The following is a 27601-nucleotide window of genomic DNA, read 5'->3' on the forward strand; positions in this document are numbered from 1 at the left end:
CAGATGCTGGGCTTACCTGCAGCCACGCCCTTTCTCACTCCATTTGCTCTTCCTTGCCCGTCCTCGATCCTACCTACGCTCCCTGAAAGCCCCGAAGATGCCAGCATCTCCACGAATGAAGTCTTTCCCAGTCACACACCTGCAAGTGTCCTCTGTCCTTGGGAAACCCACACTTTCTCTGCTCTTTGCCATGGTATTCTCTTGTCCCTCTTATTGGAGCTGAGCTGTATATCTCACATCTTGGCTTGTCTAAAAGAGCATAAATTCCTTGAAGGCAAGGACTCCATTCTGCCTCATCTTGTGTCCTCACAGGCTTAATACATGTGCTGACTGATTGACTGAGTTGGTGGTTTGCAATATGGGAGAAAGATCTGGGCATTCTGCATTCAATTCCAGATCCAGCCCTAATTCCGTTTAGGTTGTGTGACACTCTGAGCACCTAGTCAGGGGATAAATAACATTTGTAGGCTCTTTTTAGACATAAAGAGTCAAGGGGAAAAAAAGGAGAAAAAATAAGTAGGCCCATTAAAAATCCATGCAATGTGTCTTTATTCACGGGTGAGAACCAGAATCATGGAATTTGAGTTCATGATCTGTGAGGCACTTCTAGGCCCCCAGGTCATGCTTTTAAAGAGACATGATGATTTAGCCAGGCCTGAGCTGTTTGGACTCTGATTGGAGGCTCCTCCACGCTCTGCTGAGGAGAGTGCATTTCTTTTGCAGGAAGAAACCAATAGTTTTCTGAAAGCCATTGAAGAAGCCAATAAAAAGATGCAAGTGGCAGAGATCAGCCTAGAGGAGAAGGACCAGAGGATCGGGGAGCTGGACAGGCTGATTGAGCGCATGGAGAAGGTAACACAGCTTGGGGCCCGGGGCCCCCTCACCCAGCCTCCCTTGCGGTGCAGCAGTTCCCCTGCAGGCCTGCCCCAAAGTGTGAGAAGCCCTCACCACTTGATCCCTCTCGTCCCTGCAATTTGTGAGTTGAAAAAACCAAAGAGAAAACTGTGGAAGAAAGTATAAGGAAGTCCCACAAAGTTCTAATTTTTCCCATGGTGAAAATTTTGATGCTTCAAAAAACATTACGTACAAAATTATTTACAGAAACTAATATTTTAGCAGCCCTGCTTTGCTGGGGCCCCAAGCATGAACTTAGATTACTTGTTGAGCAGGCGAGCCCTATTTCGACGTTACAGCAACACCCCAAGCCCTGCCTGGGTCTGACGGGTTGGCTTTTCTCTGACACTCTGTGTGGGAGCGGGGGACACTGCCTTTCTCTGTGGGTTTGTGAGGGAGGCCTGCAGAAGGCAGGAGCTCTGCCCGGATAATGAGCCAGTCTAGAGAAAGGGAAGAGGGAGCCTGGAAGTTAGGCAGGAAGTGGAGAAACGGGAAGGAGGGGTGGGAGAGAGGAAAGAGAAAAAAGAGAGAGAAAGGGCGGGTGACCTTTAGCAGGTGACGGCTTGCTGCTGGGGGAGGGGGGTAGTTGAAGGCTGGGGCTGTGGCTGCTTCCTGGAAAGTGGCTCTCTCGTGGCATGGGTTTGCAGAACACCCCTGACCGGCCAAGACCTCACCCATCAGCATCCCGTAACTCACTCACGCTGGATGCTGAGAATCCCAGGCTGACGATGGCGGGAGGGGGAGTGACAGTGTGAGCAGGGTCAACAGCTGGGCCCCCGGGTGATTCTGAGAAGAGGGCCAACCCGTGGTGTCTGCGGCACGATTCCCTCCACCGTCCCCTGTCAAGGGAGGCGTAACCAGCTTGGGAACAGCCTTAAATGCAATACTGTGGAGCTGCGGGGCTGGTGGGGGGCTCCTGTTTTGGGTAACATCTTTTTTGGGGAGGGACTTGGGCAAATAGAGAGTCAATTACAATTTCGCCTCCACCCTCTGGGAAAGCAGAATCCCATGTGGTATTGAAGAGCGGGTAAGTGGCATAGTTAGGGCTAACGTCAGCATTGGCTGGAGGTGGCAGTCATAATGATTGGGCAACGAGGGCATTTTCTAGAACGTGGGGGAGCTATCTCCCACATCCCCACTCTCCTACAACAGCAGGCGGTGCTGGTTAAAGCACACACTCTCCCTGGGTGACAGATTGTCCTGCAGCAAGCAGAAGCCAGGTGAGCGGGCAGCACAGGGAGATGTACAGACAGACTGTCCGTGTGCTGGTTAAGAATATGGGTTTTAGGATCAGGCAGACCTAGGGTTTGAGTCTTGCCTCTCTTTCTCATTGTGGGAAGTTACTTGACTTTTCCAAATTCAGTTTCCTCTTCTGGAAAATGCTGACAATAGTAATTCTTATTCTTAGGCCTTCTGTGAGGAGTACACGAGAAAAATCCGTGCCAAGTGCTCAGCGCGGTGCCTGGCATATATAAAGTCGGGGCTCACCAATGTGTGGCTCTGATTTTTATGTTGTTACTTGCATAAAGGTCTGCCCCTGGTGTCAGCTTCTTTTTCAGCTGGACCTGTTCTATAGCTGAGCGTCTTTATACCCTTGCGATTCTGAAAGTTCCTAGCTTTTTCCCACTGATGTGCACGTGCAGCCCGGGTGAGGGCCATATGGCTGGGGGCCAGGCTGGTGTTGGTAAGGCCAGCCGTCCCTGCCAGCGTTTGTGTGACACAAAATGTTCCCCACATCCTCTTGGCTTTTTCTTTAGTGATTGAAAATCTATTGTCCTTCCTCTTAATCTTTCCCATTTAAGCTAGCGAAATGCTTGCTTTATTTAGCTAAGATTAGATTACCCATTTACTGTTTTTCCCCCTTCAGGGATAAACCTGGGACAGCAGGAACTGTGCCAAATCTCTGTCACACAGGATGTGAACAGCATGCCCCCAGAGTTTGTATTCCTGTTCTCACCTATTTTTGGATTTTTCTTGAGGACAAACCATGTCCTTTTGAATGGCTTCTGTGCTGTATCCCTTAGTTTACTGTTCTCAGCATTGCGTCCCAAACACCTTTTTTTCCTGATCGGTAGAAGTCTTGTAAGGAGTGTGTTCTATCAGAGACCCTTCTGCAGAATAGATAATATTCTATGCCTTGATCTCAGTGGTGTTCTCACCAGGTAATCTGTATACAAATGTATTGATTGTGCAATACTGAAGATTTGTTGTACCTCAATTTAGAAAAAAATCGAATTTTAAAGTATGCTGTAAGTTAGGCCTTGCCCTACTTTAAGACAGCTTTCTGGGGAGTCTGAGGGAAAGCTCGCTTGTTAAAGAGTCATCATTATTTCAGGGCTAATGTAAACTTCCAGCCAGTGGCAGAACCCGTGGGGACAGTAAGAATGTGCATTCGCTGTAGAGATTTAAAAGCAGTAATAAAACCCCACTGAAAAGTCGGTCTTCCTTCATTATTCTAAGGACATGGATGATAACACACCCTTCCTCCCGTGGTGTACTGCTCCCCAGCTCTGGTCTGCCCTCGGTCTGCCACTGCTTACAGCTTCAGAAGTTGAGGGGGCTACAGTTTCAAGGATCTGCTTTGAGTATTTGGTGGAAAAGACGTTTGGAATGTGTATAAGTAGCCAGAGCTTGTTGGGGAGAACGTCTGAGGTTAAAGATGAGGCACGGCCATACTTAGAGAAGGACCTAAAGTAAAATAGTCTCCTCCCAATTAATGAGCAGAATTTGATAAACTTCATTGTAAGGAAATTTATTATACTCCCATCTGTAACATTTCTAGGGCAATTTTGGTTGTGGTGGGCACTACATTTTTATTAATATTTTCCACTTTGTTCAAAGAAATGTGTCCAGATTTTATATTACTTTTTAAAAAAAATATTTGTTTGTTTGGCTGCGTTGGGTCTTAGTTGCGGCACGCGGGATATTCATTGCAGCGTGCGGGATCTTTTGTTGCGGGGCGCCGGCTTCTCTCTAGTTGTGGCACATGGGCAGTAGAGCACGCGGGCTTAGTTGCCCCGCAGCATGTGGGATTTTAGTTCTCCGACCAGGGATCGAACCTGCATCCCATGCATTGGAAGGCGGATTCTTAACCTCTGGACCACCAGGGAAGTCCCTTATATTACTTATTTTAGGTAAACTTCTAAATTTATACACACACACACACACACACACACACAGAGAGAGAGCAAAATGTACACATCTTAAGTGCACAGCTTGATACATGAATGGGTTTCCTATTGAAACTGTAACAGTTTACCACAGTTAGAGGCCTAAAGCATCATGGATTTATCGTTTTTAGTTCTGGAGGTCAGAAGTCCTAAAATCAAGGTGTTGGCAGGGCTGGCTTCCTTTTGGGAGCTCTAGAGGAGAATCCATTTCCTAGCCTTTGTTCCCTTCTAGAGACTGACTATATTCCTTGGCTCATGGCCCCATCCTCCAGCTTCAAAGCCAGCGTTGTAGCATCTCCTAGTCTTTGTCTGTTTCTGACTCTAACCCTACTTCTTCCTTCTAATACGAGCCCAACTAGATAATCCAGGATAACCTCCCCATTTTCAAGACCATTAACTTAATCACGGCTGCAAAGTTCCTTTATCCATGTAAGGCAACATATTCACAAATTTCAGAGATTAGGATGTGGACACCGTTGGGGGACTGTTACTCTGATTTTCACAATGTAGTTTTACAAGTGAACACACCCGTGTACACACCATCCCAGTTAACTTATAGGATATTACAGGATTCCAGACCCTCTTGATGATTCAGAAAATAATCCCAAGAAATTTGTAGTATCACAGGCCACTGATTTAGAGTATTGATTAACATTATTTAGAACCATAAATTTTCACAAGACATCTGAGCCTGGGCTGACGAAATGCTTTAAAAAATAAATAAATAAATCTTGGGGCTTCTCTGGTGGCACAGTGGTTGAGAGTCCGCCTGCCGATGCAGGGGACACGGGTTCGTGCCCCGGTCCAGGAAGATCCCACATGCTGCGGAGCGGCTGGGCCCGTGAGAGGCCCGCGTACCGCAAAAAAAAAAAAAAAAAAAAAAAAAAAAAAAAAAATCTCGAATGGCTTTATCCAGGATATTCATCTGTAAATACACACCAGTGAATTTGACATTTTGAGCTTTGTTTGGACCCTGGCAAGTGGGTGTATAAAACCCATGGGTGTCACATAGACTTGAATTCACTAGTGCTGGAGTTGCTTGCTGTACATTCTCCAGCCAACTTGGGATCCATAGATTAAATATTAGCGTCTGTCTGTTTTAGGAACGCCATCAACTTCAACTCCAGCTCCTGGAGCATGAAACAGAAATGTCAACGGAAATTACCAATTCTGACAAAGAAAGGTAAGATGTAATGCCCTTTATCTTTTTATTTTATTTATTTAAAAAAAATTTTTTTTTTTGCAGTACGCAGTTCTCTCACTGCTGTGGCCTCTCCCGTTGCGGAGCACAGGCTCTGGACGCGCAGGCTCAGCGGCCATGGCTCACGGGCCCAGCCGCTCCGCGGCATGTGGGATCCTCCCGGACCAGGGCACGAACCCGCGTCCCCCGCATCGGCAGGCGGACCCCCAACCACTGCGCCACCTGGGAAGCCCTGCCCTTTATCTTGTAATGGATTTAGATGGTGGACATGCTGTGTTTTTGTGGGCTCACTTGGTCCTTGCATTGTCATTCGTTTGGTCATCACCCATTGCAGACTGATACATGCAAAACACTGGACTGGGAGCTTCCAACGTGGAGCTTCCAGCCACATCTTACAACCCAGGGCTGGTTGTTAGTGCAGTGGAACACGTCAAAGCCTGTCACAAGTACCAGAGTTCAGTCTATAAATGTTCTCCATAACCTTGAGCTCCACAGGATGCACCTTGTTGTTGAGAAAACTCAAGAGTGACTAATATGGCAATGGCCATGGAAACTTAATTTCACAATGTCTTTGTGTCCAAACATTCCTCAATGAAACCTTGCCTTGTCCTCTGGCTATGAGTGTATAAAGCCCTGCATGGGAAATGCAGGAGCAGTCCACGGCATCTTCTGGAAACCAGAAGGCAGCGAGGCCACGCACGGCCCTCTAGTGAAGGAAAACAAGGTTGGGATGCTTTGAGCAAGTTACTTAACAACCCTCAGATTCTTTGCTTCTCTGTAAAATGGGAATTCTGTTTTCAAGTGGGGAGAGTTGTAATGATGTGAAGAGTGCCCATCTCATTGGCGTATTATTGTGAGGGAACTGCTGGGTGTACTGCCTGCCACGTAGTATGTGCTGAAAAGATACCTGTTCTCCTTCCTCTTGTGCAACTTCAGAGTTTTCAGAGTTATAGGGATCTTCCCTAGTCTTTAACATAGTGCTGAGGAGGGACCTGGCAGAGATGGGAAGTGGTAAGCAGACCACCAGACCCTTCATCCGTGCTCCAGTCCAGGGGCCCCAAAGGACTGTAGAGTCCATCTGCTGGTTCCTTTGGTTTATTTGAACCAAGTAAAGTCTTGGTTAAAGAGGATAATTTGTGCTTTTTTTTTTTAAAGTATGAAATGTTTTATGAGGTGGTCTGCTCTGTTTTGATGGAGAGAGGGTCTTGCAGCATCTTTCCCATTTTCTCAAAATAAATGATGTATGGAACAATTGTAATTCCTGACTTTCCAGGACTCTGCCACTTGATTTCAGATATTTTGTTGTGTTGCTAGATTCTTCTCCTTCTCTGTTTTCCTAATCGTGGTAATTACTGGATGTTCCAATGCTGTATTAACCCAAAAAGAAAAAGCCTCTCATATCTGTAAGTGGTGCAAAAGAATTCTCTCTCAGCCCCTGGAAAGTGTAGTAACTGTCCTTATACAGGATAAAACTTGCAAGTGGGAACTTGAAAAATGGTCCTATCTTCCTTATACAGTGGGGTGGTCGATTGGTAGTTAATAAACTAGGATACACACAAAGCAGGAAGAGTGCATCTTCTTCTGGGCAATATTCCCTTCAAGCGGTGACTCTGGGTGCTGCCCTTGTTGCTTTGCTTGAGGATTCACTTGCTCTTTCTTCTATTTGTATTAGGTATCAGCGCCTGGAGGAGGCATCGGCCAGCCTCCGGGAGCGGATCCGACACCTGGATGACATGGTGCATTGCCAGCAGAAGAAAGTCAAGCAGATGGTTGAGGAGGTAAGCCCCTGTGAAAGGGCTTGGGCCTGGGATTGCTTCCTGTGGTGGGAACGCTTCAGCCCTAGAGCCAGATACGACTCTCAGCTCCATCTTCTGTGGCTCACAGTGAACTAGCTCAGGCCACTGCCATCTTGGCCCAGAGGAGAAGGTCCTCATATGTCCCCTGTGGACTGGTGATGATCCCTCTAAAAGAGGGCCGTCCCCAGATGAAAGGGTTACAGTTAAGAAAGCTGGAAGGTGCGGTTCATAAGCTCACTCACCTACACAGGACAGCAGTACCCTTTATGGGTGCCTGCAGCTCAGGGACCAAAGGGTGTGACAAGAACAGTTCACTTCAGCTCAGGCCTCTGCACCCCGGGACCTGCCTGCCTGTCCCCTGCTTCTGCTCTTGTCCTTTCTCCACGTCTGGTGTGTCTCTGTCATTCCCTTTCCCTGTCTGTCCCTTCTTCTTCGTTTTTTCTCTCTTCTACTATCCTTTTTCTCCTTAGCTGTCTATGTAACGTGAAAGCAAGTTTTAGGCTTACTGTATGCTGGACATAGTTTACTATCCTGTTTTTCTAAAAGAAAAAAACAGGTAAGTTGAACTTTTATGTTTCTCTAAGAGGAAAAGAGTTTCTTTTAACTTGTGTCACTGTACCTGTCTCTCTCCTGGTGATGCTGCATAGGAGAAAGTCCATGCTGTGTACAGCTCATCACATATTAGTGTATTTTTCTTGCTCGATTAAAAAATCAGATGGAAATAAGAACAGTTAGTACTAACAAGGTGATAAGTATTCCCTAGGGACTAATTCTCTAACTTGCAAAGAAAAGGTTTCAATTTAATTAAATATTTGGTTGGCAGTGGAAAAACTGGAAAAAAAATTTATAATGTTGGCGCTATGAGTGGAGTTAAGGTCAGGCAATTGTGAGGATGGGCAGGGACACCTTTTTTTTTTATTGTGTGTAGGATAAACGTACACATTAGATAAAATCTGCTCCCAAACGAGAAACCCAGTCACACAGTGTGATTGGCCCGTGTGTCGGTCTCAGGGCTCAGTAGAATAAGAGAATGGGGAACAAAGGCTCAGATGAGGAAACCCTGCATGCACTTTCACAGTTCCTTGGCACTGCCAGGCAGGAACAGTGCCAGCAACAGGGATGGGTAGGTCTTGCCGTATATCAGCATTGGGTAGTTGTCAGGAGTGTGTTTCCCAAGGAAAAGCATTGCTTTGTCACATTTAGCATCTCTGGAACCATGGCTGTTAGATCATAGCTTTTCTGCTTCTGAACTTCACACACATGAAGTCTGGGGCAAGGCTGTCCCTCATTTCCCCGTGGCGCTCCTTGGCTGTGGTGCACTCCATTTCTCCTGCCTCACTGTAGGGTGCTGTCTGCGTTGTTTCCCTGTCGAATATTAGAGAACCAGTGAACAAAACCTCATATGCCTTGGCTTCTGATTGAGTTATCATCTGTAAGCGTTTAATGATGGGTCTTTTTTAAAAGACATTTTCAAGTAGTTTAGAATTCTGTTTTCTAAGTGACTTCCGGACTCTAATAGACATACCAATTTGAAAGTAGGGGAATATTTATATATGAAAATAGGGAAGCATATAAAGATCACTGTCCATGCCTTGCTTTACTACCTGTGATTTAATATCTCCTAAATAGAGCTTCTCTAAGTGCTGACGATGTGGTCTGAAAGACCCAGCCATGGGCATGAAATGACAGGCTGAAATTTAGGATGGCGCCGTCAGAATGAGCACCACCTAGGGGCCAGCTGAGTTTCAACAGTTAGATAGAGACAGAGGAAGAGAGCTTTAATTCTAAATTTAAACTAACAACTACTTAAATCAGGTGGTAAGGATTAATGTATTTGTCCAGTACACTGTATTAACTCATACAACAAAAGGATGGTTTAAAATTTCAATTTCTGTAGCCATTTATGTGAATACTTGTTTTGAAAAGTTAGAACCATGGAAGAGGGACAAATGAGCACATTGAGATGTTCAGGATCAGGCTGGAAAGGAGTTGAGAACTACAGCAATCCAGGGAGTGGTTGAAGCACTCAGGCAAGACATGGGCAAAAGGGGAGACGTGAGAGGTGAATTCACATCTTAAAAAACGGCCATGGAGAAGGTGGAATATATTTTTGTTTGTGTTGCAGTGCAAAGCCAGGCTGGAGCCACTGGGCGGCAAATTTCAGCTTTCTGTTCAGCATAAAGGAAACATTTCTAGTATTGGCTGTCCTGGGAAGTGTATGTAGCCTTTAATCACGGGTGCATTTTATGAGGAGAGAAGTCGGGATAGAAGCTCCTTATATAAAGAATTCTCTATTGTTTACTAGGCTGTGCCTGTTGTTAGGATCTCAGCCTTTTCATTGCTTTGCATAATGAGTGAAAGCAGCAAAGACATATTAAATTGGTTCAAGTCATTTGGACCAAAGTTTGAAAAATCCAGACAGCTGAATTAGTCATGTGTGGCATCTTGAACTCTGACTTGAGAAGTGTCTTTCTATCTGTGAAGTCCAGCCACCCAGATATTGAGACAAATTTGACCTGGAAATAAAGGCAACCTTTACGTGTCACCAATGTTAGGGACAGTTTTCCTTCCCTCACATTAGGTCTGAAAGCTTGTCCCTGTGATGGCTTCACACTCAACAGGGGCAGGAATCTAGTTCCCATCCATTGTTGCTGTCATCTGAATCACAGTGTCTGTGAATGAAGTTAGTTTATTAAAATGATGGGCTTCTTTTTTTAGCTCAAAACATCCAGGTATTATTACTGAGGTTCTTGGAATCCTTAAACGTTAAGCAGCATATTTACTTCCACCTCAGTGGAGTGTAATTTCTAATAATAATAATAATGATGACGATATATTGAATAAAAATTAACCAGCGTAGGTGTTGCAGTCCTTAGCTCAATAATGACTTTTCATTGTGTGGGACAGTATATTTCAGTAGGGATTTGTGCATGTAAGAAGGGGGCAGGATGGGCCCTTTTGAAATGAAGGATTACGTATCTTATGGGGTCAAGTTCATTGAGAAAAGATACAAAGCGTCCTGCGTGAAGTGTGGGAGCACATACCCCCACTTGGCTAGATCTTTGTACCAAATTAAGTCTCCTTTTGTGGTGTTAGACAGGGATTGGTCATCTCCCTCCCATCACTAGTTCTTCTGACTGGTTCTGGATCTGAAAGAAAAAAAAAACCACACACACACACAAGCCCAAATATGCCCCTTTTAGACTTTCAAGCGTTTGCCAGAAAATACAGAGGGACTGAAAAAAATAGCATTCATGAGGAAACTCACTCATCCATCCATTTACCAGTTACCCACCGGCATTTTCTCTGTGGTGGGGCTGGGTACCCAGTGGGGAGCAGGGTAGATGTGGTCCTGCCCTCAAGGATCTTATCATCTGGTGTTAGCTGAGTTCCAGTCGTCCTTGCCCTTGGGCTTCGTTCTTCTGTTGACAAGCCATCTGGAATCCCGCTGAGTTCTTTAGCTTGCCGTTAAAGGAACCAGGAGATCAGGGAGGAGCACAAGGCTGGGCGGAACCTGCAGCCAGAGCAGTGAACACGTGACACATCTTTAAACATCTTCAGTCAACAGGACGTTGACACCTCTTTACCTGCTCTCATCAAGGCCCGGTGCCCCGCCAACCAAAGCAGCTTTTGCCCAGGGGAAAATTATCTGGAGGAAAGCAATTTTAAAAATTTAAATTCTCTCCATCCCAAGAATCTTCCCTTTTAAATGGATCGGCCATTTGTTAGCACACAATTTATTTTAAAAGTCTTGTGTGGTGTGCTGAAATGTACAGTGCAAAAGCACATGTTTGCCCAATACCCTGTGTTTAGAGGATTCAGAGTGATCTCCATCACTGATAATTAGCCACATGGGGGAAGGGGAAAGGAGCTGTGGCACCGAGCCCACCACGCTAACCTGCTCAATTGAACTGTTTCCAGATCATGTCCCACGAGCTCTTCTCCAGATTTAGTCTCTGGCTCTTTGGAAGATGACAAAATGGTAGCTTGCTCTGGGTCGGAAGCAGTTCCTTTTATCGTTCGTGGTTCGAAGAACACTTGTACTCTCTCTGCTGGGAAGAGGTGGCGTGTGTGTGTGATGAGCTGATGAACAGGACACGAAGGACATGACATTGAAAAGGAAATGTGGCCACGTAGGGCTGTTATTTGTGGAAACACCCACATTCTGGAACTTCAGCTTCTACAGCCTGACACTGCAGAGTCAAGAGAACTCAAAGATCCATAGAGTGGATTCCTAGACATCAAAGAGGGAACTGTGATGAAGAATAGTACTAAAAAATAATTTAGAAAGTGCCAGGTGGAGGCTGGTCTTGGAGGATGAAGCCTTATTCATGGAAAAGGTGCCAAGGACACCTGCCAAGGAGGTGGGAAGCGGGCTCGAAGGACTCCAGTGCCCCAGGAGGAAGTGCTCCCCACCTGCTCACACCCCAGAAAAGACAGAATAAGCCAGGTGTCTCCGTAGTTTGATTATATTTGTATGTAGGAGGTGGCCCTGAGGATGTCCTTTCTGAATGAAGATCAACGGCACTAATCAACTTAGCACTCTTCTTGTTTAAGAAACATTTGGTTTGCTTCTGTCATCACGCATAGACAGTTCAACTCACTTCATGAAAAGGAGAAGTATATCTGATGAAAAGAAAAATGGGGACTTCCCTGGTGGCGCAGTGGTTAAGCATTCGCCTGCCAATGCAGGGGATGGGTTTGATCCCTGATCTTGGAAGATCCCACATGCCACGGAGCAACTAAGCCCGCGCACCACAACTACTGAGCCTGTGCTCTAGATCTCATGAGCCACAACTACTGAAGCCCGCGTGCCTAGAGCCCGTGCTCCGCAACAAGAAGCCACCACAATGAGAAGCCCACGCACCGCAACGAAGAGTAGCTCCTGCTCGCTGCAACCAGCGAAAGCCTGCGTGCAGTAAAATAAATAAATTAATTAATTTAAAAAATGTATTTGGCTGAAATATACTGAGGTGAAATATACTTTATACATGCTTTATTTTCATAGAGGGCTTCGTGAGACAGCCACAGGCCCTGGTATCTCATCAAAACTAAACGGTGTTGCTGAGAATTGTAGTAGCAGCAGTGGTAGTAATAGTCAGTGGGTGGTATTAGCCTAATAATAATGAAGTGAGTTCATTAAGGGGGGGGTGTCACTTAGACGTTGGGTAGTTTTCCGCTCCGTCCTCTTTTCCGTGGCAAAGTGGGCAGGTAAACGCTTTCTTGTCAATAGTTGTCTTTGGTCTTTAATTTAGATGCTTCTGCCCAGCTGAAGCAAGTAGGTAGTGACGGGAAAGGAAGCAGACGAATAACTTCCCACATGCGTATGAACCGTTGATGCAGTTTACCTCCACTGTGTTCTGTCTGAATGCAGATCCCCAGATACTCTTGCTGGGTTTCCAGACTTCCCCTAGGGAGCTTTGAGTCAGATCTGAGAATCGCTAATCTAGATGTCACTCTAGTGTAGGGACCTACACTGTTTCTAGGGATACCTTTACTGCCCTCGTGTTTTTCAGTCTGTGGTGGAAAAGTTACTGGCATTTGCTCTAGTGGAGTAGACTCACTACCCAGCTTCAAAAATAGAAGTAATATCAGACAAGGGGATGTAATGACTTTTAGAGGAAGCGGGGCACCCACTTGGGCCTCTCTCCCAGGATTGTGTGCTCTCCCCCCTGCCCTTGGAGTTCCTTCTCTCTTTTGGGGCACAGATAGTACCCTGAGGCTAGGTAGACCTTATGTTCTGGGGCAGAGAGTGAGTGAGGTGCCAAGGCTGTCTGCAGGACCGTGAGAGTGCCTCCCCCTCGCCCCCCAAATGCTGTGCCCTAGACGACCCCTGCACCTCCCCCTAGGCCTGATGCTGGGTCCTGGGCTAATCGGGGATCTCCTTAGATCCGGGTCCCCTGCCTGAGAGGACCTCCCTCCACCTGCTCCTCCCTGCCTTTGCCTGTGTCCCTAAATTCACCCCTTCCTGCCAGGACTGTGATATGGTATGAACTTGACTTCCTGCATCAAACATGAGTTAGGTGCTCAAACCCTGCCCCACACTCACCCTGCACTACCACCCCATTCCCTGACCCCTAACTGGATCCTAAGCCTTGGGCTCTTAGTAAGGCTGTGATTCTGTCTCAGGGCCACTCACACCCCCACCCAGAGGAGATGCTACTGAAAAGTTGAGGCCAAATTTATTTATAGTAATCGAAAATGTTACAGTTTCCAGTTCTGGTGTTTAACACTGTATTAGCCACTTTTTCATTTTAAAATCTCAGCTGCTTTATCTAAAGCATGAAGTTTTTAGAAGGTAACCAGAAAGCTCACATGGTGTAAACCTTTTTTGTATGCATTATAGAAGTATTGCAGGTTCATTGTGTGACATGTATTGATTAATGTATTCACGATTCAAATTGTCCTTTCAAGGGAGAAGGTCTTTTCTTTGCAAATGTCATCGAACCCACTTTCTGTCTGTTGGAATTGTTTCTCATTGGCTCTGAAATGTTTCTCAGACCTGGGTGCTCGCGTTCTGCCCATAGTAGTCTGTGTGCCTGTGCTCCTCATCCAACTCCTAGCTAGTGGATGTTTCTCATGTTGCCAGGTGTGCCTCATGTGTTGTAGGTGTGCATCTACACCTCCCATCCCACGTTAACCCTCTGTGGGAGGTATTATTAGCACCATTTTTTACTACTGGAAACTGAGACTTAAGAGTCTTAAAAAATAAGTAGCGAGTGGTCTCTCCACAAGTGATGATGGTGCTAGGTCCACACCCAGATTTTTGACTCCAAAGCCAGCCTTGTTCTTTGCTTCTTACTTTTTTATAATTGGAAAAAAATTTAAAATATAGAAACTTAAAGAGAATGATAAGAAATCAAACCCATGTATTCTCTTCTGGAATTGACAGATGTTAGCATTTTGGCGTATTTCATATTTTTTCTAAATAAAACATGAGAAGTTCTCATTTTACTCCTCCCGGTTTGGATCTTTTCCCTTCTTACCCTCCACCCCATCCTGCCCTAACACCTCCTCCGGAGGCAATTTGGCCTCTATCCAGACCATGTTTCTATGCTTTTACTACACATACATGTATTTATTGTTGGCATATAGCTTGGTTTCTGTGTTTAAAAAAGTATGTAAAATTTTATTTATAATATATAAATAAATTCTATTGTATTTATTTTGCAACCTACTCTTTTCCCCGGTTTTGTTTTTGGAGTTGTTACATATAGATCAGAATTATTCGTTTTGATGGCCGTCTAATATTCCATTAGATGAATATATTGTAATGTACCCTACTGATAGACATTTAGCTTGCTTCCAATTTTTTATTCTTTTGCAAACAATGCCACACATGTGTCTGTGCTTATCTAGGGAATGTACTCAGAGGAGGAATCGCCAGGGTCTGGGGTTGGCACAGTTTCTTCTCTGCTAGGTATTTCCCTTTTGCTCTCCAAAGTGTACGTAGACTTCCACCCGTCATGTATGAGGGCAGATTTCTCCACATTCTCATCACCTCTTGGTGCTGTTGGACTATAATTTTAGCCAGTTGTGAAATAGTATCTCTTTGTCTTAGTTTTAACTTGCGTCAGCCTGGTGACTGCTCATTACAACTGCAGACATTGAGCATAAACTTCTCACCAGTCAGGCTCCCATTCTTATGAACTGTTTGGTCATATCTTTTGTTCGTTTTTCTGTTTGTTTTTCTTTTTTTCCCTGCTGATTTTTAGGAACTCTGTATACTGCCAATATTAGTCGTTTGTCAAAAAGTATTTGAATGCGGTTATCTTCTCCCTGTCAGTCATTTTCGTTTGTTAGTTTATGGTGTTTTGTATAATATACACATTTTAAATTTTGGTAGAAAGTTATCAATCTTTCTGTGCTGTGTTGTGTGTCTTGTTTGTCTGTCATAAGCTTTAGAGTTTTGTTTTGCATCTTTAGGTCTGTAATTACACCCCTCCCCCACATTCTTACCCATCGTTCTCTTCCTTACTCTGTTTTTCTCCATAGCACTTATCATCTTGTAATATATCCTACACTTATCTGTTTTGTTTATTTATGTGTTATCTGTTTCCCTCCACTAGAATGTAAGCTCCCTGAGGGCAGTGGCTTTTGTCTGTTTTGTTCATGGCTATATCCCTAACACCTGGAATAGTCACAGGCATATAGCAGGTGCTCAATAAATATTTGTTGAACAAATAAAGAATAATCCACATGGAATGTGTTTCTTGTGTATATAGTATGAATAGAGCTGTCACCCTTTGTTGCCCTCATGGAAAGCTGGTTTCTCTAACACCATTTATTGGATAGTCCATCCTTCCCCCACTGATTCTTTTCATTCAACCTTTATCAAGCTGGAGTTGTTTCTCTCATGCCACTGTCTTTATATATTTCTGTTCCCCTGCCTCTGTGCTGAAGTCTGCAGAAAAGCCAGTCTTCACACACACAAGTGGGAGTGGGGGTGATGAAGGGCTAGGTTCCACTTACGGAGAGTTTTTCTCTGATGGGTCAATCGGTAAACATTTAAGAAGCAAGTTTTATGAACCAAATGTAAAAATGGACCTGAGTCCTCAAAGCCCTCAAAGGACTTTCTGGTTGACGTTAAAACTCGTTATAACTCGAGGCAGAATATAAGGGTTAAGCAAGACAATTAGCTGTGTGCTGGGAACACACAAGCTGGAGAACATAGTGGTTAAGTTTGTAGGCTTCAAGTAAATTCAATCTTTGTATCCTGCATCTGCTCCTGACTGGGCTTTGTATCTTGAGCAACTTATTGATCTTCTCCAACATTTAGTTTCCTTATCAAAAAAATGGCAATGATGATAATAGTACCTGCTTCAGGGGTTGTTGATTGACTGAAAGAATGTACGCTAAGGGTGTATGTAGCTCAGTGCCTGTAAATGTTCACTAATTCTAGTGTGCGTGGAGTCTTTAGGGAGGAGGTGAAATTTGACTGGGTCTTGCAGCATGGGTTAGATTTTTCTGGGCAGGGATTGAGTAGGTGGAAAAGGACGTGCCAGACAAGATACAGAATAAATAAAAAACAAAAGCATGGAAGCCAGAAAGTATAGGGTGAGTTCAGGGAGCATTATTCTAGTTTGACTGGATTGTAGGAGGGAGTAATGATGAAGAGACTGGAAATGTAGGTTGGGCCTAATTGCTGTGATTACCAGCAACAAGCCAAGAAAATGTCCTTTATTACTAAGCTCCTAATTCCTCGATGGCTCCCCATTGCCTGATCAGATCTGAGCCTCAGAGGGATGTCTCTGGCAGGGCGTGCTTGGCAAACAGGAGAGGAGAGGGGCAGGGAGGGCAGCTAGGGGGCTCCCAGGAGAGTCCTGGTCAGTACAGTTGAGGGTCCATGTCCCAGGGCACCTGAACTTCAGGAACATTGTGTGTGTGTGTGTGTGTGTGTGTGTGTGTGTGTGTGTGTGTGTGTGTGTGTGTGTGTGTGTGTGTGTGTGTGTGTGTGTGTGTGTAATTAAAGCCTCCTTTATTTTTTTGTTTTCTCTTAAAATTGACAAGACTAGTATAAGCATCTTAAAAAAAATTTTTTTTTATTGGCGTATAGTTGACTTACAAAGTTGTGTTAGTCTCAGGTGTACAGCAAAATGAATCAGTTATACATGTACATATATCCACTCTTTTTTAGATTCTTTTCCCATATAGGTCATTACAGAGTACTGAGTAGAGTTCCCTGTGCTATACAGTAGGTCCTTATTAGTTATCTGCTTTATATATAGTAGTGTGTATATGTCAATAGGAACATTTATTTAAACTACTTTTTTTTTTTGCAGTATGCGGGCCTCTCACTGTTGTGGCCTCTCCCGCCGCGGAGCACAGGCTCCAGACGCGCAGGCTCATCGGCCATGGCTCACGGGCCCAGCCGCTCCGCGGCATGTGGGATTCTCCCGGACCGGGGCATGAACCCGTGTCCCCTGCATCGGCAGGCAGACTCTCAACCACTGCGCCACCAGGGAAGCCCCCATTTTTTTTTATCATCAGCTTTGTGCCAGGTGTGGAGCTGGGTGCTTTCATATACATGCCTACCTCAGAAATACTGCGGGTTGGGTTCCACACCACTGCAATAAAGCAAATATTGCAGTAAAGTGAATCACATGAACTTTTTTGTTTCCCAGTGCATATAAAAGTTATACTGTAGTCTATTAAGTGTGCGATAGCATTATGTATAAAAAGACAATGTGACACCTAATTAAAAATACTTTGTTCGGGACTTCCCTGGTGGCGCAGTGGTTAAGAATCCGCTGGCCAATGCAGGGTACACGGGTTCGAACCCTGGTCTGGGAAGATCCCACATGCCGCGGAGCAACTAAGCCCACAAGCCACAACTACTGAAGCCTGCGTGCCTAGAGCCCGTGCTCCGCAACAAGAGAAGCCACTGCAATGAGAAGCCGGCGCGCACCAACAAAGACCCAATGCAGCCAAAAATAAATAAATAAATTTAAAAAAAATAAAAAGGGCTTCCCTGGTGGCGCAGTGGTTGAGAGTCCGCCTGCCTATGCAGGGGACACGGGTTCGTGCCCCAGTCCGGGAAGATCCCACATGCCGCGGAGCGGCTGGGCCCGTGAGCCATGGCCGCTGAGTCTGCGCGTCCGGAGCCTGTGCTCCGCAATGGGAGAGGCCATAACAGTGAGAGGCCTGCGTACCGCAAAAAAAAAAAAAAAAAAAAAGAAAAAACTTTGTTGCTGAAAAATGATCACTAATCATCATCTGAACCTTCAGTGAGTTGTAATCTTTTTGCTGGTGGAGGATTTAAAATATTGCAAGAATTACCAGAGTGTGACACAGAGATACAAAGCGAGCAAATGCTGTTGGGAAAGTGGTGCCGACAGACTTGCTCAGTGCAGGGTTGCCACAGACCTTCAGTTTGTGAAAAATGCGATGTGTAAAGCACCATAAAATGAAGTGCAGTAAGATGAGTGATGCCTGTACCTCCTCTAGTTGTTTAGCCTGAAACAGTTCTCTCCCTGGATATTCCTGCTCAGTGTGTGGTCGTCTGTCCCTGATACTGTACCCATCCACGGAAGCACAGGGATAGAGAAGCTCAGAGGACCCTCTTTGCCACTTCTCCATCCCACCTTCCCATAAGGTCACAGAGGAGGAAAGAATAGCCTGAAGACTTAGGGCTCCAGCAAATCCTTTGTTAAGGAAGGTATCACCTGCCAGTATTCTTCCCAGCCTGGCCTAATTTCTAGGCAGCATTGCCGCGATAGGTTGTCGTCATAGGGAAGATAGACCTCTGGACATCAGGCTGGTGTGAACGGAAGAGCCTGGGCCTTGTCATCAAAGAGAAGTGGGTTTAGATCTCGGCCCTGCCAGAATCGAGCTCTAGGGTGACCACCTGTCCTGGTTTGCCTGCGAATGAGAAGGTTCCTGACTCATGAGACTAGAACCTAGAAAGTTCCGGGCAAGCTGGAATGAGCTGGTTACCTCTTTAGCCCCGTGGTCTGAACCTTTCCCTCACCCCGTCGGCAGACGGCAGGTGCATCCTATCTCTTGGTAGGTGGGGAGACCTAACATCATTCTGCCTGCTTCCTTATTGCGCTAATGTGTGTTTCTCCATTTACTGCCTCACTGGGATGTTGATTCCCTGAAAGTGGAGACCAGGTCTTCCTGGCTCACTGCTGTGCTCCCGGAATCTAGCACTGGGCCCGATGCAGAGGGGATCACAGCTGATTGTTAAGGAATGAACAGACAATGAAACTGTAGGAACCCCAGTTCCCTCGTCTGTGGGGATAACGACTCTTAGGGTTGTTTCTGAGGATAATGAGCTAAGCCAGCAAAAGCCCTGGTACTCGGTACACCCCTTTTTCTTCCTTCCCAGTGAATGCACACAGATTGGAACGCCAGTTTATCCATCCTTCCCTGGCGTTCACATGGCCCAGTCATGTCCAGGCACCCAGGGTGCTATTTCTTCTTAAACAGAAGTTGGGTTATCTTTAATATAAGATAGAAATCAAACCACATTAGATTATTTTACCTCAGAAGCCAGTTTCAACCGATCCTTTTGAATAGTATAGTTCTATTATTATATATTACTTCAAACTTAATAGAAAAAAATTGATTAAAATGTGTGCCCTGTTCATATCTGGCCTGGCTGAATGCCACAAGACACATTAATTGAAAATGAATTTCTACAAACCCAATCAAGCATCATGAAGATGAAAAATGTACCTTTTCCCCTCCATTCCTTCATTGATTTTTCATTTTCCCCACTCAGAGCTTCATTTAGCAATTTTTCAGTTTCGTTTTGTTGTGGCCTTAATTCATCCCCTTCACTCCCCCCAAAATGAGATAATGTACCATTTTCCTTGTCCTTTTTAAACTGTTCTTTCGTGCTGCATTAGTGCAGGGCAGATCCTGTTCTTGTCATACATCCCTGTGCTTTATTATTTTTTAGGAAAAGAGGGTAACCTTTTTAAAATTCTTACCATGGTGGTTTTTATCAAAGGGAATGCACCTTAAAAATACATAACTATGAAATTAGTGTTACAACACTTCTAAAATGAATTAAGAGAAACTGCAGCAAAAATAAAAAACCTTTTCAGAGGAAGAGTATTAGATATCAATTATTCTCATTTTTCAGGGTGAGGTATTTGGGGATCAAACACGAGTCCTGTTTTGTTGAGGGAAATGGAGAAAGCTATTTGCCAGATCACAAGAGGCTGAATTGAAAACAAGGCTGGGTCAGGACAAGAGGGAGCAAAGGGAGGTGACTAAAACCCCAGGTGAGTTCTAGAAGGTTCTTGCCTGTCTTGTGCCAACCGTGCCCCAGTCTGTTCGCCGAGTCCCTGGATCTCTAGTGGTTTTGATAACAATAATGGGGATCTTCAAGCTATCTTCCTGTCAAATTTTCAAATAATCGAACAGCAATACTTTTCCCATGAAAAGTTGAGAAGGGCTCACATTCAAGTATCCTACTGCTTTACCCTGAGCTAGAATTCAGAACCCTGGTTATCTCATTTTGATTAGAAGCTTTGATTGGTAATCAGCCATCTTCGGTACATTTTCAATGGGAAAATGAATTATTTCTTTATCAATGCAGTTTAAAGTAGAAAGTGTTTTTAAATGAGGGCCCATTAGTAGGAGTAACAAAGTGGGGTGTTGGTGACAGAGGTTTGGAAAACTTATTAATGTGTCGAGTTTCATGATAGGCACATACACACACACCCTGATTTTGAATAAAAGTACCTGTGGACTTTAATTGGTTATTCTTAAAATTAGAATGAAAACAAAATAAAACAGATTTCAAAGAAAATGAACATAAACTTAGTTTGGATTTAAAAAATTGAATTCCCTTTTCCTTACAAGATTTTAAACAATTTAATTCAATGTGATCATCAGTTGTAACATACCTTCTAATATCATGCCCTGTTCCATTGTGTCTCCTGTTTTACATAAGGCATTTTCCGATACATGTATATCATCATTTGCCAGCTGGTAAGAGAAAACACCCCAAAGCACAATTTCTTAAAAAAAACCGTATCAAGTGCTATCTAGTATTTAATACTTATTTGCTGCTGCATTTCTTATATTCATTCATTTCTCTCCACATCCCCAACCTCAATATTGAGTTATGTTTCATGAGTCTTGCACAATTGGGTACTATTCACATCCTTCTAATTATAGGGCTGTATCACATTCTGACATCTAACATGAAATGACCCTACATGTCTGTCACCAATGGAAAAAAATTCCAGGAAGCTGAAAAGCCTTGCAACCTCCTGGGTTGCTGTGACTCCATAACAGGACCTTACTAAATTTTTGTACAATTTCATTTTGGTCTGGTTGACATACAAGGTCTTTTTGAAAGAAATTGGGAGGGATCCTTTCACTATAGGAATCTGTTTCCAAAGAAGTTTATAAAAATGTGTGGATTGATAGGGGTGATTTCACCTCCTCGGAGGACTACTCTTTCATATAAGATAATTGATGCACTAAACATCTGTTCCATGTGGGTTTGCTGTCTGGTGCAAGGGAAAGATGTAAACAAAGAGTGGTAGTGACAATGATGGGTTCTACTAGGGGTTTGCGCGAAGGGCTGAAATGGAACAGAGGAGAGAGACACAAAGCCAGCCTGGAGGACTTGGGAAGAGCTGGCCTGGGAGGTGACTGTTGAGTACTTCCTGACAGAAGATTTCCTGGTGGAAAAAGGAATGGAGGGTGGGAGGGCATGCCTGGTGAAGGCACCAGCCTGTGCAGAGGCCTGGTAGCAGGACCATCGTATGTCCACAGCACGCTGAGTATGGAGTGGCTTGTAAGTAGGGTTCATTGTGGGACAGAGCAGGCACGAAATGAAACTGGGGAGATAAATTGGGACCACAGCAGAGGTGCCTCATGTCCACGCTAGGGAGTTGGAACATTAGAAGCTTGTTTTGTTTTGTTTGTACTTTTTTCTTTTATTGAGGTATAGTTGATTTACAATGTTGTGTTAGGTTCAGGTGTACAGCGAAGTGATTTGGTTATATATAATCGATTCTTTTCCATTATAGGTTATTACAAGATATTGAGTATAGTTCCCTGTGCTATACAGTAGGTCCTTGTTGGTTATCTCTTTTATATATAGTAGTGTGTATATGTGAATCCCAAACTCCTAATTTATCCCCCACCCCAGAAGCTTGGGAGGGTTTTTAAGTAAGAGGGTGATATATGCAGCATCTCTGGGGTAGAGCCTAGAAGTCGATGACTCCATCCAGGTGACTCCAGTGTGTGGGTCTGGTTAAGAGGGATCGCTTAGCTCGAACCATCTATGCAGGTAACTCAGTTGTGGCTGATGTGAAGAAAAGCCGGTTCCAGTTTTAAGAAACCAGATGACCCCCCCACCGCCCACCTTAAATATCAAGCTGGCCTGTAGTCTTAGAAACCTAGCATCCTGCATTATCAGTTAGGCTGTAAGACATATACACAGTTTGAATTACAAAAAAAAAATCATGCTAACGAAGACAAAATTAGACATCAGTTCAATGAGTTAACATCAGTTAAAAGGTTCTAGATTTTACCAAGATGGGTTTCTTCCCTTTGTTCTCTACGGGGGTTTACTGTTTGATATTTAAATTTAACTGTTACAAGAAGATTACATTCTTGGGTAGCTACATTTTCCAGACCTCATCTAAGTTCTCATTTCTTAATGCCTTGACTTGAGCCTGGTAACTTGGGTCATTTACCACCACCTGGTGACAGCTAGATTTAAATGCAGATTCTTGGAGTGTACATAAACCTCTTGAAGGTCAAATTTACAAACTTACATAGAGCATGGACTTGAGGATATGGGGAGGGGGAAGGGTAAGCTGGGACGAAGTGAGAGAGTGGCATGGACATATATACACTACCAAACGTAAAATAGCTAGCTAGTGGGAAGCAGCTGCATAGCACAGGGAGATCAGCTAGGTGGTTTGTGACCACCTAGAGGGGTGGGATAGGGAGGGTGGGAGGGAGGGAGACGCAAGAGGGAAGAGATATGGGAACATTTGTATATGTATAACGGATTCACTTTGTTATAAAGCAGAAACTAACACACCATTGTAAAGCAATTATACTCCAACAAAGATGTTAAAAAAAAAAAAGAAAAGAAAAAAAAGCGAGAGCAAAGGTGCCAAATGGATTTTACTTGCATACCGGCTGCATAGCTCCTTGGATTTTGGGTGCCCCCGATTTTGGGAGTTGCTTTGGAGGTTATGTGTTTAGCAAGTCTGTCTTGGTTCATCTAGGCCTCCAAGAGTCTGTTCCAGACAAATATGCCCCTGGAGTCTAAGGGGTGGATTGTTTAGACATAATGGATGGACGGATTCTTTGATTCGTCCATTCAATGTCTGAGAATATGAAGATGATCAAGGTCTTTATTCTCAAGCTGACAGTCTAGGCAGGGAGAAATACCAGTAATAACATAGTAGTAGCTAATTTTTGAGTGTTTATCATGCTAGGTGCTATAGGAGACGATATTTCAAGGCTCTTTGAAGTTAGCAGTCAGAAATAACAGCATTTTCCACACAAATGTGTGATTTAGATGTTGTGGAAAAGAACCAAAGGCTTGGGAGTCAGACAATACCTAGAATATTAGCAAACCCAGAGGCGTGAGAGCCTGCTTATTTTAGAAACTGGGTGTCGCACTTGGGAGAAGGCATGGGATGTGCTCCAGGAGCAGACCTCAGGGGGGAGTAACTTGGGGTTCAAAGTTGGCACCCTTTCTAGGGCATGAGGGGCCAGCCATGAACTGACTGCCAACCTAAGCATCCTTTTTCTCTAATCCAAGCAAGTCAGCTCTGGCCACAGAATGTACTGTACAAGATGCTTCTAGGAGAAATGCTCAAGGATGAAAGCAAATGAGTGTGCACAGCATTCATTTTTAGTGCAAAAGCACAATCGCTTCTTGAAGCATCAGTTGCTGAAAAATGCAATCCTTGTTGTCAGAAGCTTCAGATCCCCTACATCCTTCCCTCGACCTATTCTTTTTCTCCAGAATGAGATGCCTCCTCACGCTAGCATTAGCCCAGAGTTCTCCCCTCAGCTGTCTCTCCAGATGGTATCTCTGCTTTGCATTTCTTTCTTTTTAAAACTAAAATCTAGGGACAAAGGTGAGCAGAATCATCTTGGTCTCCTCCTGTGAGCTGTTCATTAGGGTGCCCTTAACCCACACCTCTTGCTTCTCTTGACTCACAAAGCACTCTGATTACTTCAGAGATAGTGAAACTAGTGTGCGTGAAGTCACTTTTTGTGTTATTTGATGAAGTACTACCCCTGACCTTCTTGGAATAGTTTAGTTCATTTCAGTACACACTTTACCTATCATTTAAAGATTTTTAAAAGCTTTAAAAATTTCTAACACTATAAGAAGGAATGAAAAAGGGACACTGTAAGGATGATTTTTGCAAATTATTCCTACAAAAATGAAGGAAATTTAAACAAAACAAACTTTTGTTTTGCTCATAATCCTACCCCAACCCCGGAACGATTTTGTTTATCTAACTTTTTTTCCAGCTTTTACTTTCATCATTGTAAACTCTTGTTTTTCTATCCCTTGAGGCTTTTTGTAAACACTTTTCCATTTTGTAATATATTTGTTTTTAGTGTTTGTGTAATATATTCCATCCAAGTGATATTCCATAATTTATCACCCATTCCTTTAGTGCTGGACATTAAGGTTATTTCCATTTTCTCTCTATTATAAATAATTGGAGCAAGAACATCTTTGTATATATAGCTTTCTTCCTACATCTGAATTATATCCTTAGGATAAATTCCCAGGAGTGGGATTAGTAGGTCAAAGGGTATGAACAGCTTTATGGCTCTTCATATTTATTGCTACATTGCCCAAAGGGTCATTCTAATTTACAGCACCACCTGCAACACATGAGAGTAGCTATCCCTCCCAGCCCTTCCAACACTGATTTCTTCAGTCAGTAGTTTGGGGCAAATTTGATAGGTACGAAAGGATAACTAGTGACTGTTTTTAATTGTTAATTTAAAAAATAATTATCAATTTTCTTCTTAAGTATGTTTATTGTATTCTATTTCATATAGTTTGCTTTTCATGTCGGAGAATTATATTTTTTGACACCAGGTGGAATTTAAAATATTTTATCATGAAAATGTCACATTCTCTCAGAACAAAGGGCGTAATGATGAATCATTACTTAGATTCAACAAGCAGCAACATTTGGCCACATCTGCCTTATCTACACCTTCTTTTCCTTTTGTTTTTTCCTTTGTGCAGTTATTTTAAAGCAAATCCCAGACATTCTGCATGTTTCCTGTATACTTCATTAAGCATCAATAAAACGTGGACTTTTTCTTCTGTAATCATAATGCTTATTGCCACACCTAACAAAATTAATGATAATTCCTTGGTCCCACTTACTACTAGTCTGTAATAACATTTTCCAACATGTCTTTAAAATTGTCTCTTAACTGATATTTTGTTCCAGTCAGCATACAGAGAGGTCCACTGTATTTGGTTGTTAGGTTTCTGAAAACCTTTAATCTAGAGCATATGCTCTGTTTACTCCCCCGGTACCCCCACCTCAAATTTACCCCCAGCCAGTGACTTATTGCAGGAACTAAGTCAGTTGTCCTATAAACGTTCCCGCATTCTGAATTTGACTTTTTGTTTCCTTAATAGCGCAATTAGATTCCGTTTCAACTTTGTTTTGTCCGGGGAGGCAAGAATACTTCAAGGGTGGTGCTGTGTGATTCATTTCATACTGCTCTGGGGGCACACAATGTCTGGTGATCCCACTTTGGGTGATGCTAAGGCTGATCGTGGATCAGGTGGTGACAGCCCACAACAAAGTCGTAAAGTCCCTCGCGGGCTTTGCCCCCCACTGTCTCATCTGTCCGTGAAGCTTGCTTGAGTCAGTTATTTCCTAGGGGATCGCACAATGGTGATTTTTGAATTCTCTCATTCCTTCCCCACTTATTAACTGGCATTCTTCTGCAGAGTAAAACTTCTTTCTTCATAAACTGGGGCTTTTTAGTAATCTCAACGTGCAGTTTGTAGAAGTAAGGCAGGATAAATGCTTTTTTCTTTTATCCAAATTGCCAAGCTTCTAAGTAAGGAGTTGGTTCCACTGTCATTTCCGAGGAGTTGTCATTGCTGCTTTGTTTTTGGTTTTCTTTTTTAAGAATAATAAAATACTCAGGGTTTTAAAAAATATATATTCCATGTGTTTTACTCATTATTCTTTTTGATGCTCACATTGTCCCATCTTTGCCCCAAGGGAGACCCTTCATGTCCTTGTTTTCAGGTAGAATAAGGTGTCTTAGGCTCATCTAGTATATTTTTTAAAAAATAAAAGATTATGAATTCATACTGACACTTTCATTTCAAATCTAACAAAACTTTTTTTTTCTTTGATTTTGTACTTGTATTTCTTTTTCTTACACTAAAAATCTTGTTCCAAATGTTATTATACTACAGTCTATCAAATAGTTTAAAAATATAATACCAATATTACTACTAAAATTTTCCCAGTGAGTGCAATTGTTTATCTTTAGAACACATTCCACTAAAAACATCCAGTCAAATTACCTTGTCCTAACAACACTTGAATTAATTCGTTTAACCAATTTGGTATATGGTTAAGTTCTTTCTGTTCTGTTTCTTTTCAAATTTTAGGATTCACTTTTTTCCCCTTTTTGGTTTTTATTTTTTGAATCTGTAAAATGTGCTTTCAAAATTGAACTTATGTAACAAGGTATTATCACAAAAGTCTTTGTTCTGTCTCCTCCATCTAATTTCCTCCCTCTCCCTGTTGGTAAATATTAAGATTTGTTTGATCTTTGCAGTGTTTCATTTTGCAAATATATATTCATTCATATGTCTTCACCAGTTTTACACCAAAACCAGCATACCATCTACTTCTTACAATATATCGTATCAGGGTTTTAGAGATCTTCATTTTTTCTTGAAGGTTACATAGGCATCCATTGTTAAGATGAACCATAGTTTATTTATCAGGCACTTATTGATGGAGTTCTGTTTTTGTGTGTGTGTTTTCTAAAAACAAAAATCCTGTGTCCAAGTCATTTCATATTTTGGCTAATGATTCTTTGGGATCTATTCCTAGAAGTGGAGTTGCTGGGTCAAAGGTTAAATGTAATTGTACACTTCTTTTTTAAAAAAATTAATTAATTAATTTTTGGCTGCCATTAGGTCTCCGTTGCTGCACGTGGGCTTTTTCTAGTTGCAGTGAGCGGGGGCTACTCTTCGTTGTGGTGCATGGGCTTCTCACTGCAGTGGCTTCTCTGGTTGCAGAGCACGGGCTTTAGGCACGCGGGCTCAGTAGTTGTGGCTCACGGGCTGTGTAGTTGTGGCTCACGGGCTCTAGAGCACAGGCTCAGTAGTTGTGGCGCACGGGCTTAGTTGCTCTGCGGCATGTGGGATCTTCCCGGACCAGGGCTGGAACCCATGTTCCCTGCGTTGGCAGGCAGATTCTTAACCACTATGCCACCAGGGAAGTCCCTACTTGTACTTCTTTTAGTTATTTGCTAGAGTCCCTTCTATACGAATTGTGTCATTTTGCACAGAGAGGGATTTTTTAAAAAAGATTTTGCAGTTGCTCAAATGTCATATGAAAGGTTGTTGTAAAATTAGTGCATTCTTCAAAATCACATGTTATTTATCGAACCTACACACTGTTCCCACTATTGCCCAAGACATGGCCTGGTAGAGAGCACCCTGGTTCCTGCTTTTAGGGAACCTACGATGTGTCTGTGGAGACATGATATGTGAATGAAAAACAAAGTCAGAGTAGTCCAAGATAGATATAGTATAAAAACAAAGGTGAAAACCCAGCTCAAGTCTCTGTCTTTCAGAAGCCTTCCCTGCTTAACCCAGGCCACGTGAGTCCTCAGTCCTCTGAATTTCATTATTACTTTCAGTGACAGTGACCTTTTTCCCAGAGCAAAACTTTTGACACGTGGTTGAACAAATATGAATATACGAACAGGAACAACAGAGCAGAATGTATGAAATGCAGGCTGCTGCATAAATTCAAGTGAAATAATTTTTTTATGTAGAGTTATGTCTGCATTTCCCA

At 43.3% G+C, this 27601-nt stretch overlaps 1 protein-coding gene and 1 long non-coding RNA gene across 12 annotated transcripts in view; one reads left to right on the forward strand and one right to left on the reverse strand.

Annotated features, from left to right (window-relative positions):
• MYZAP (myocardial zonula adherens protein) overlaps nucleotides 1-27601 on the forward strand; it is a 136286-nt gene that overhangs the window by 76727 nt on the left and 31958 nt on the right. For all 5 annotated transcript variants that reach the window (XM_060150769.1, XM_060150754.1, XM_060150759.1 and 2 more), the window contains 3 exons: nucleotides 724-852; nucleotides 5168-5247; nucleotides 6938-7043. In XM_060150769.1, coding sequence (XP_060006752.1) covers nucleotides 724-852; nucleotides 5168-5247; nucleotides 6938-7043 — 315 coding nt within the window. The remainder of the gene's footprint in view (nucleotides 1-723; nucleotides 853-5167; nucleotides 5248-6937; nucleotides 7044-27601) is intronic.
• Nucleotides 7964-27601, reverse strand: part of LOC132521289 (uncharacterized) — a 74254-nt gene continuing 54616 nt past the window's right edge. For 2 of the 7 annotated variants that reach the window (XR_009540803.1, XR_009540800.1), the window contains exons 3-6: nucleotides 10960-11144; nucleotides 10357-10575; nucleotides 10106-10210; nucleotides 7964-9733 (exon numbers count right to left, since the gene is read on the reverse strand). This is a non-coding gene — a long non-coding RNA (uncharacterized LOC132521289). The remainder of the gene's footprint in view (nucleotides 9734-10105; nucleotides 10211-10356; nucleotides 10576-10959; nucleotides 11145-27601) is intronic. The other 5 variants (XR_009540804.1, XR_009540802.1, XR_009540801.1 and 2 more) reach the window with 5 other exon arrangements.

Source organism: Lagenorhynchus albirostris, chromosome 1, assembly GCF_949774975.1.
Source record: "Lagenorhynchus albirostris chromosome 1, mLagAlb1.1, whole genome shotgun sequence".
NCBI lineage: Eukaryota > Metazoa > Chordata > Mammalia > Artiodactyla > Delphinidae > Lagenorhynchus > Lagenorhynchus albirostris.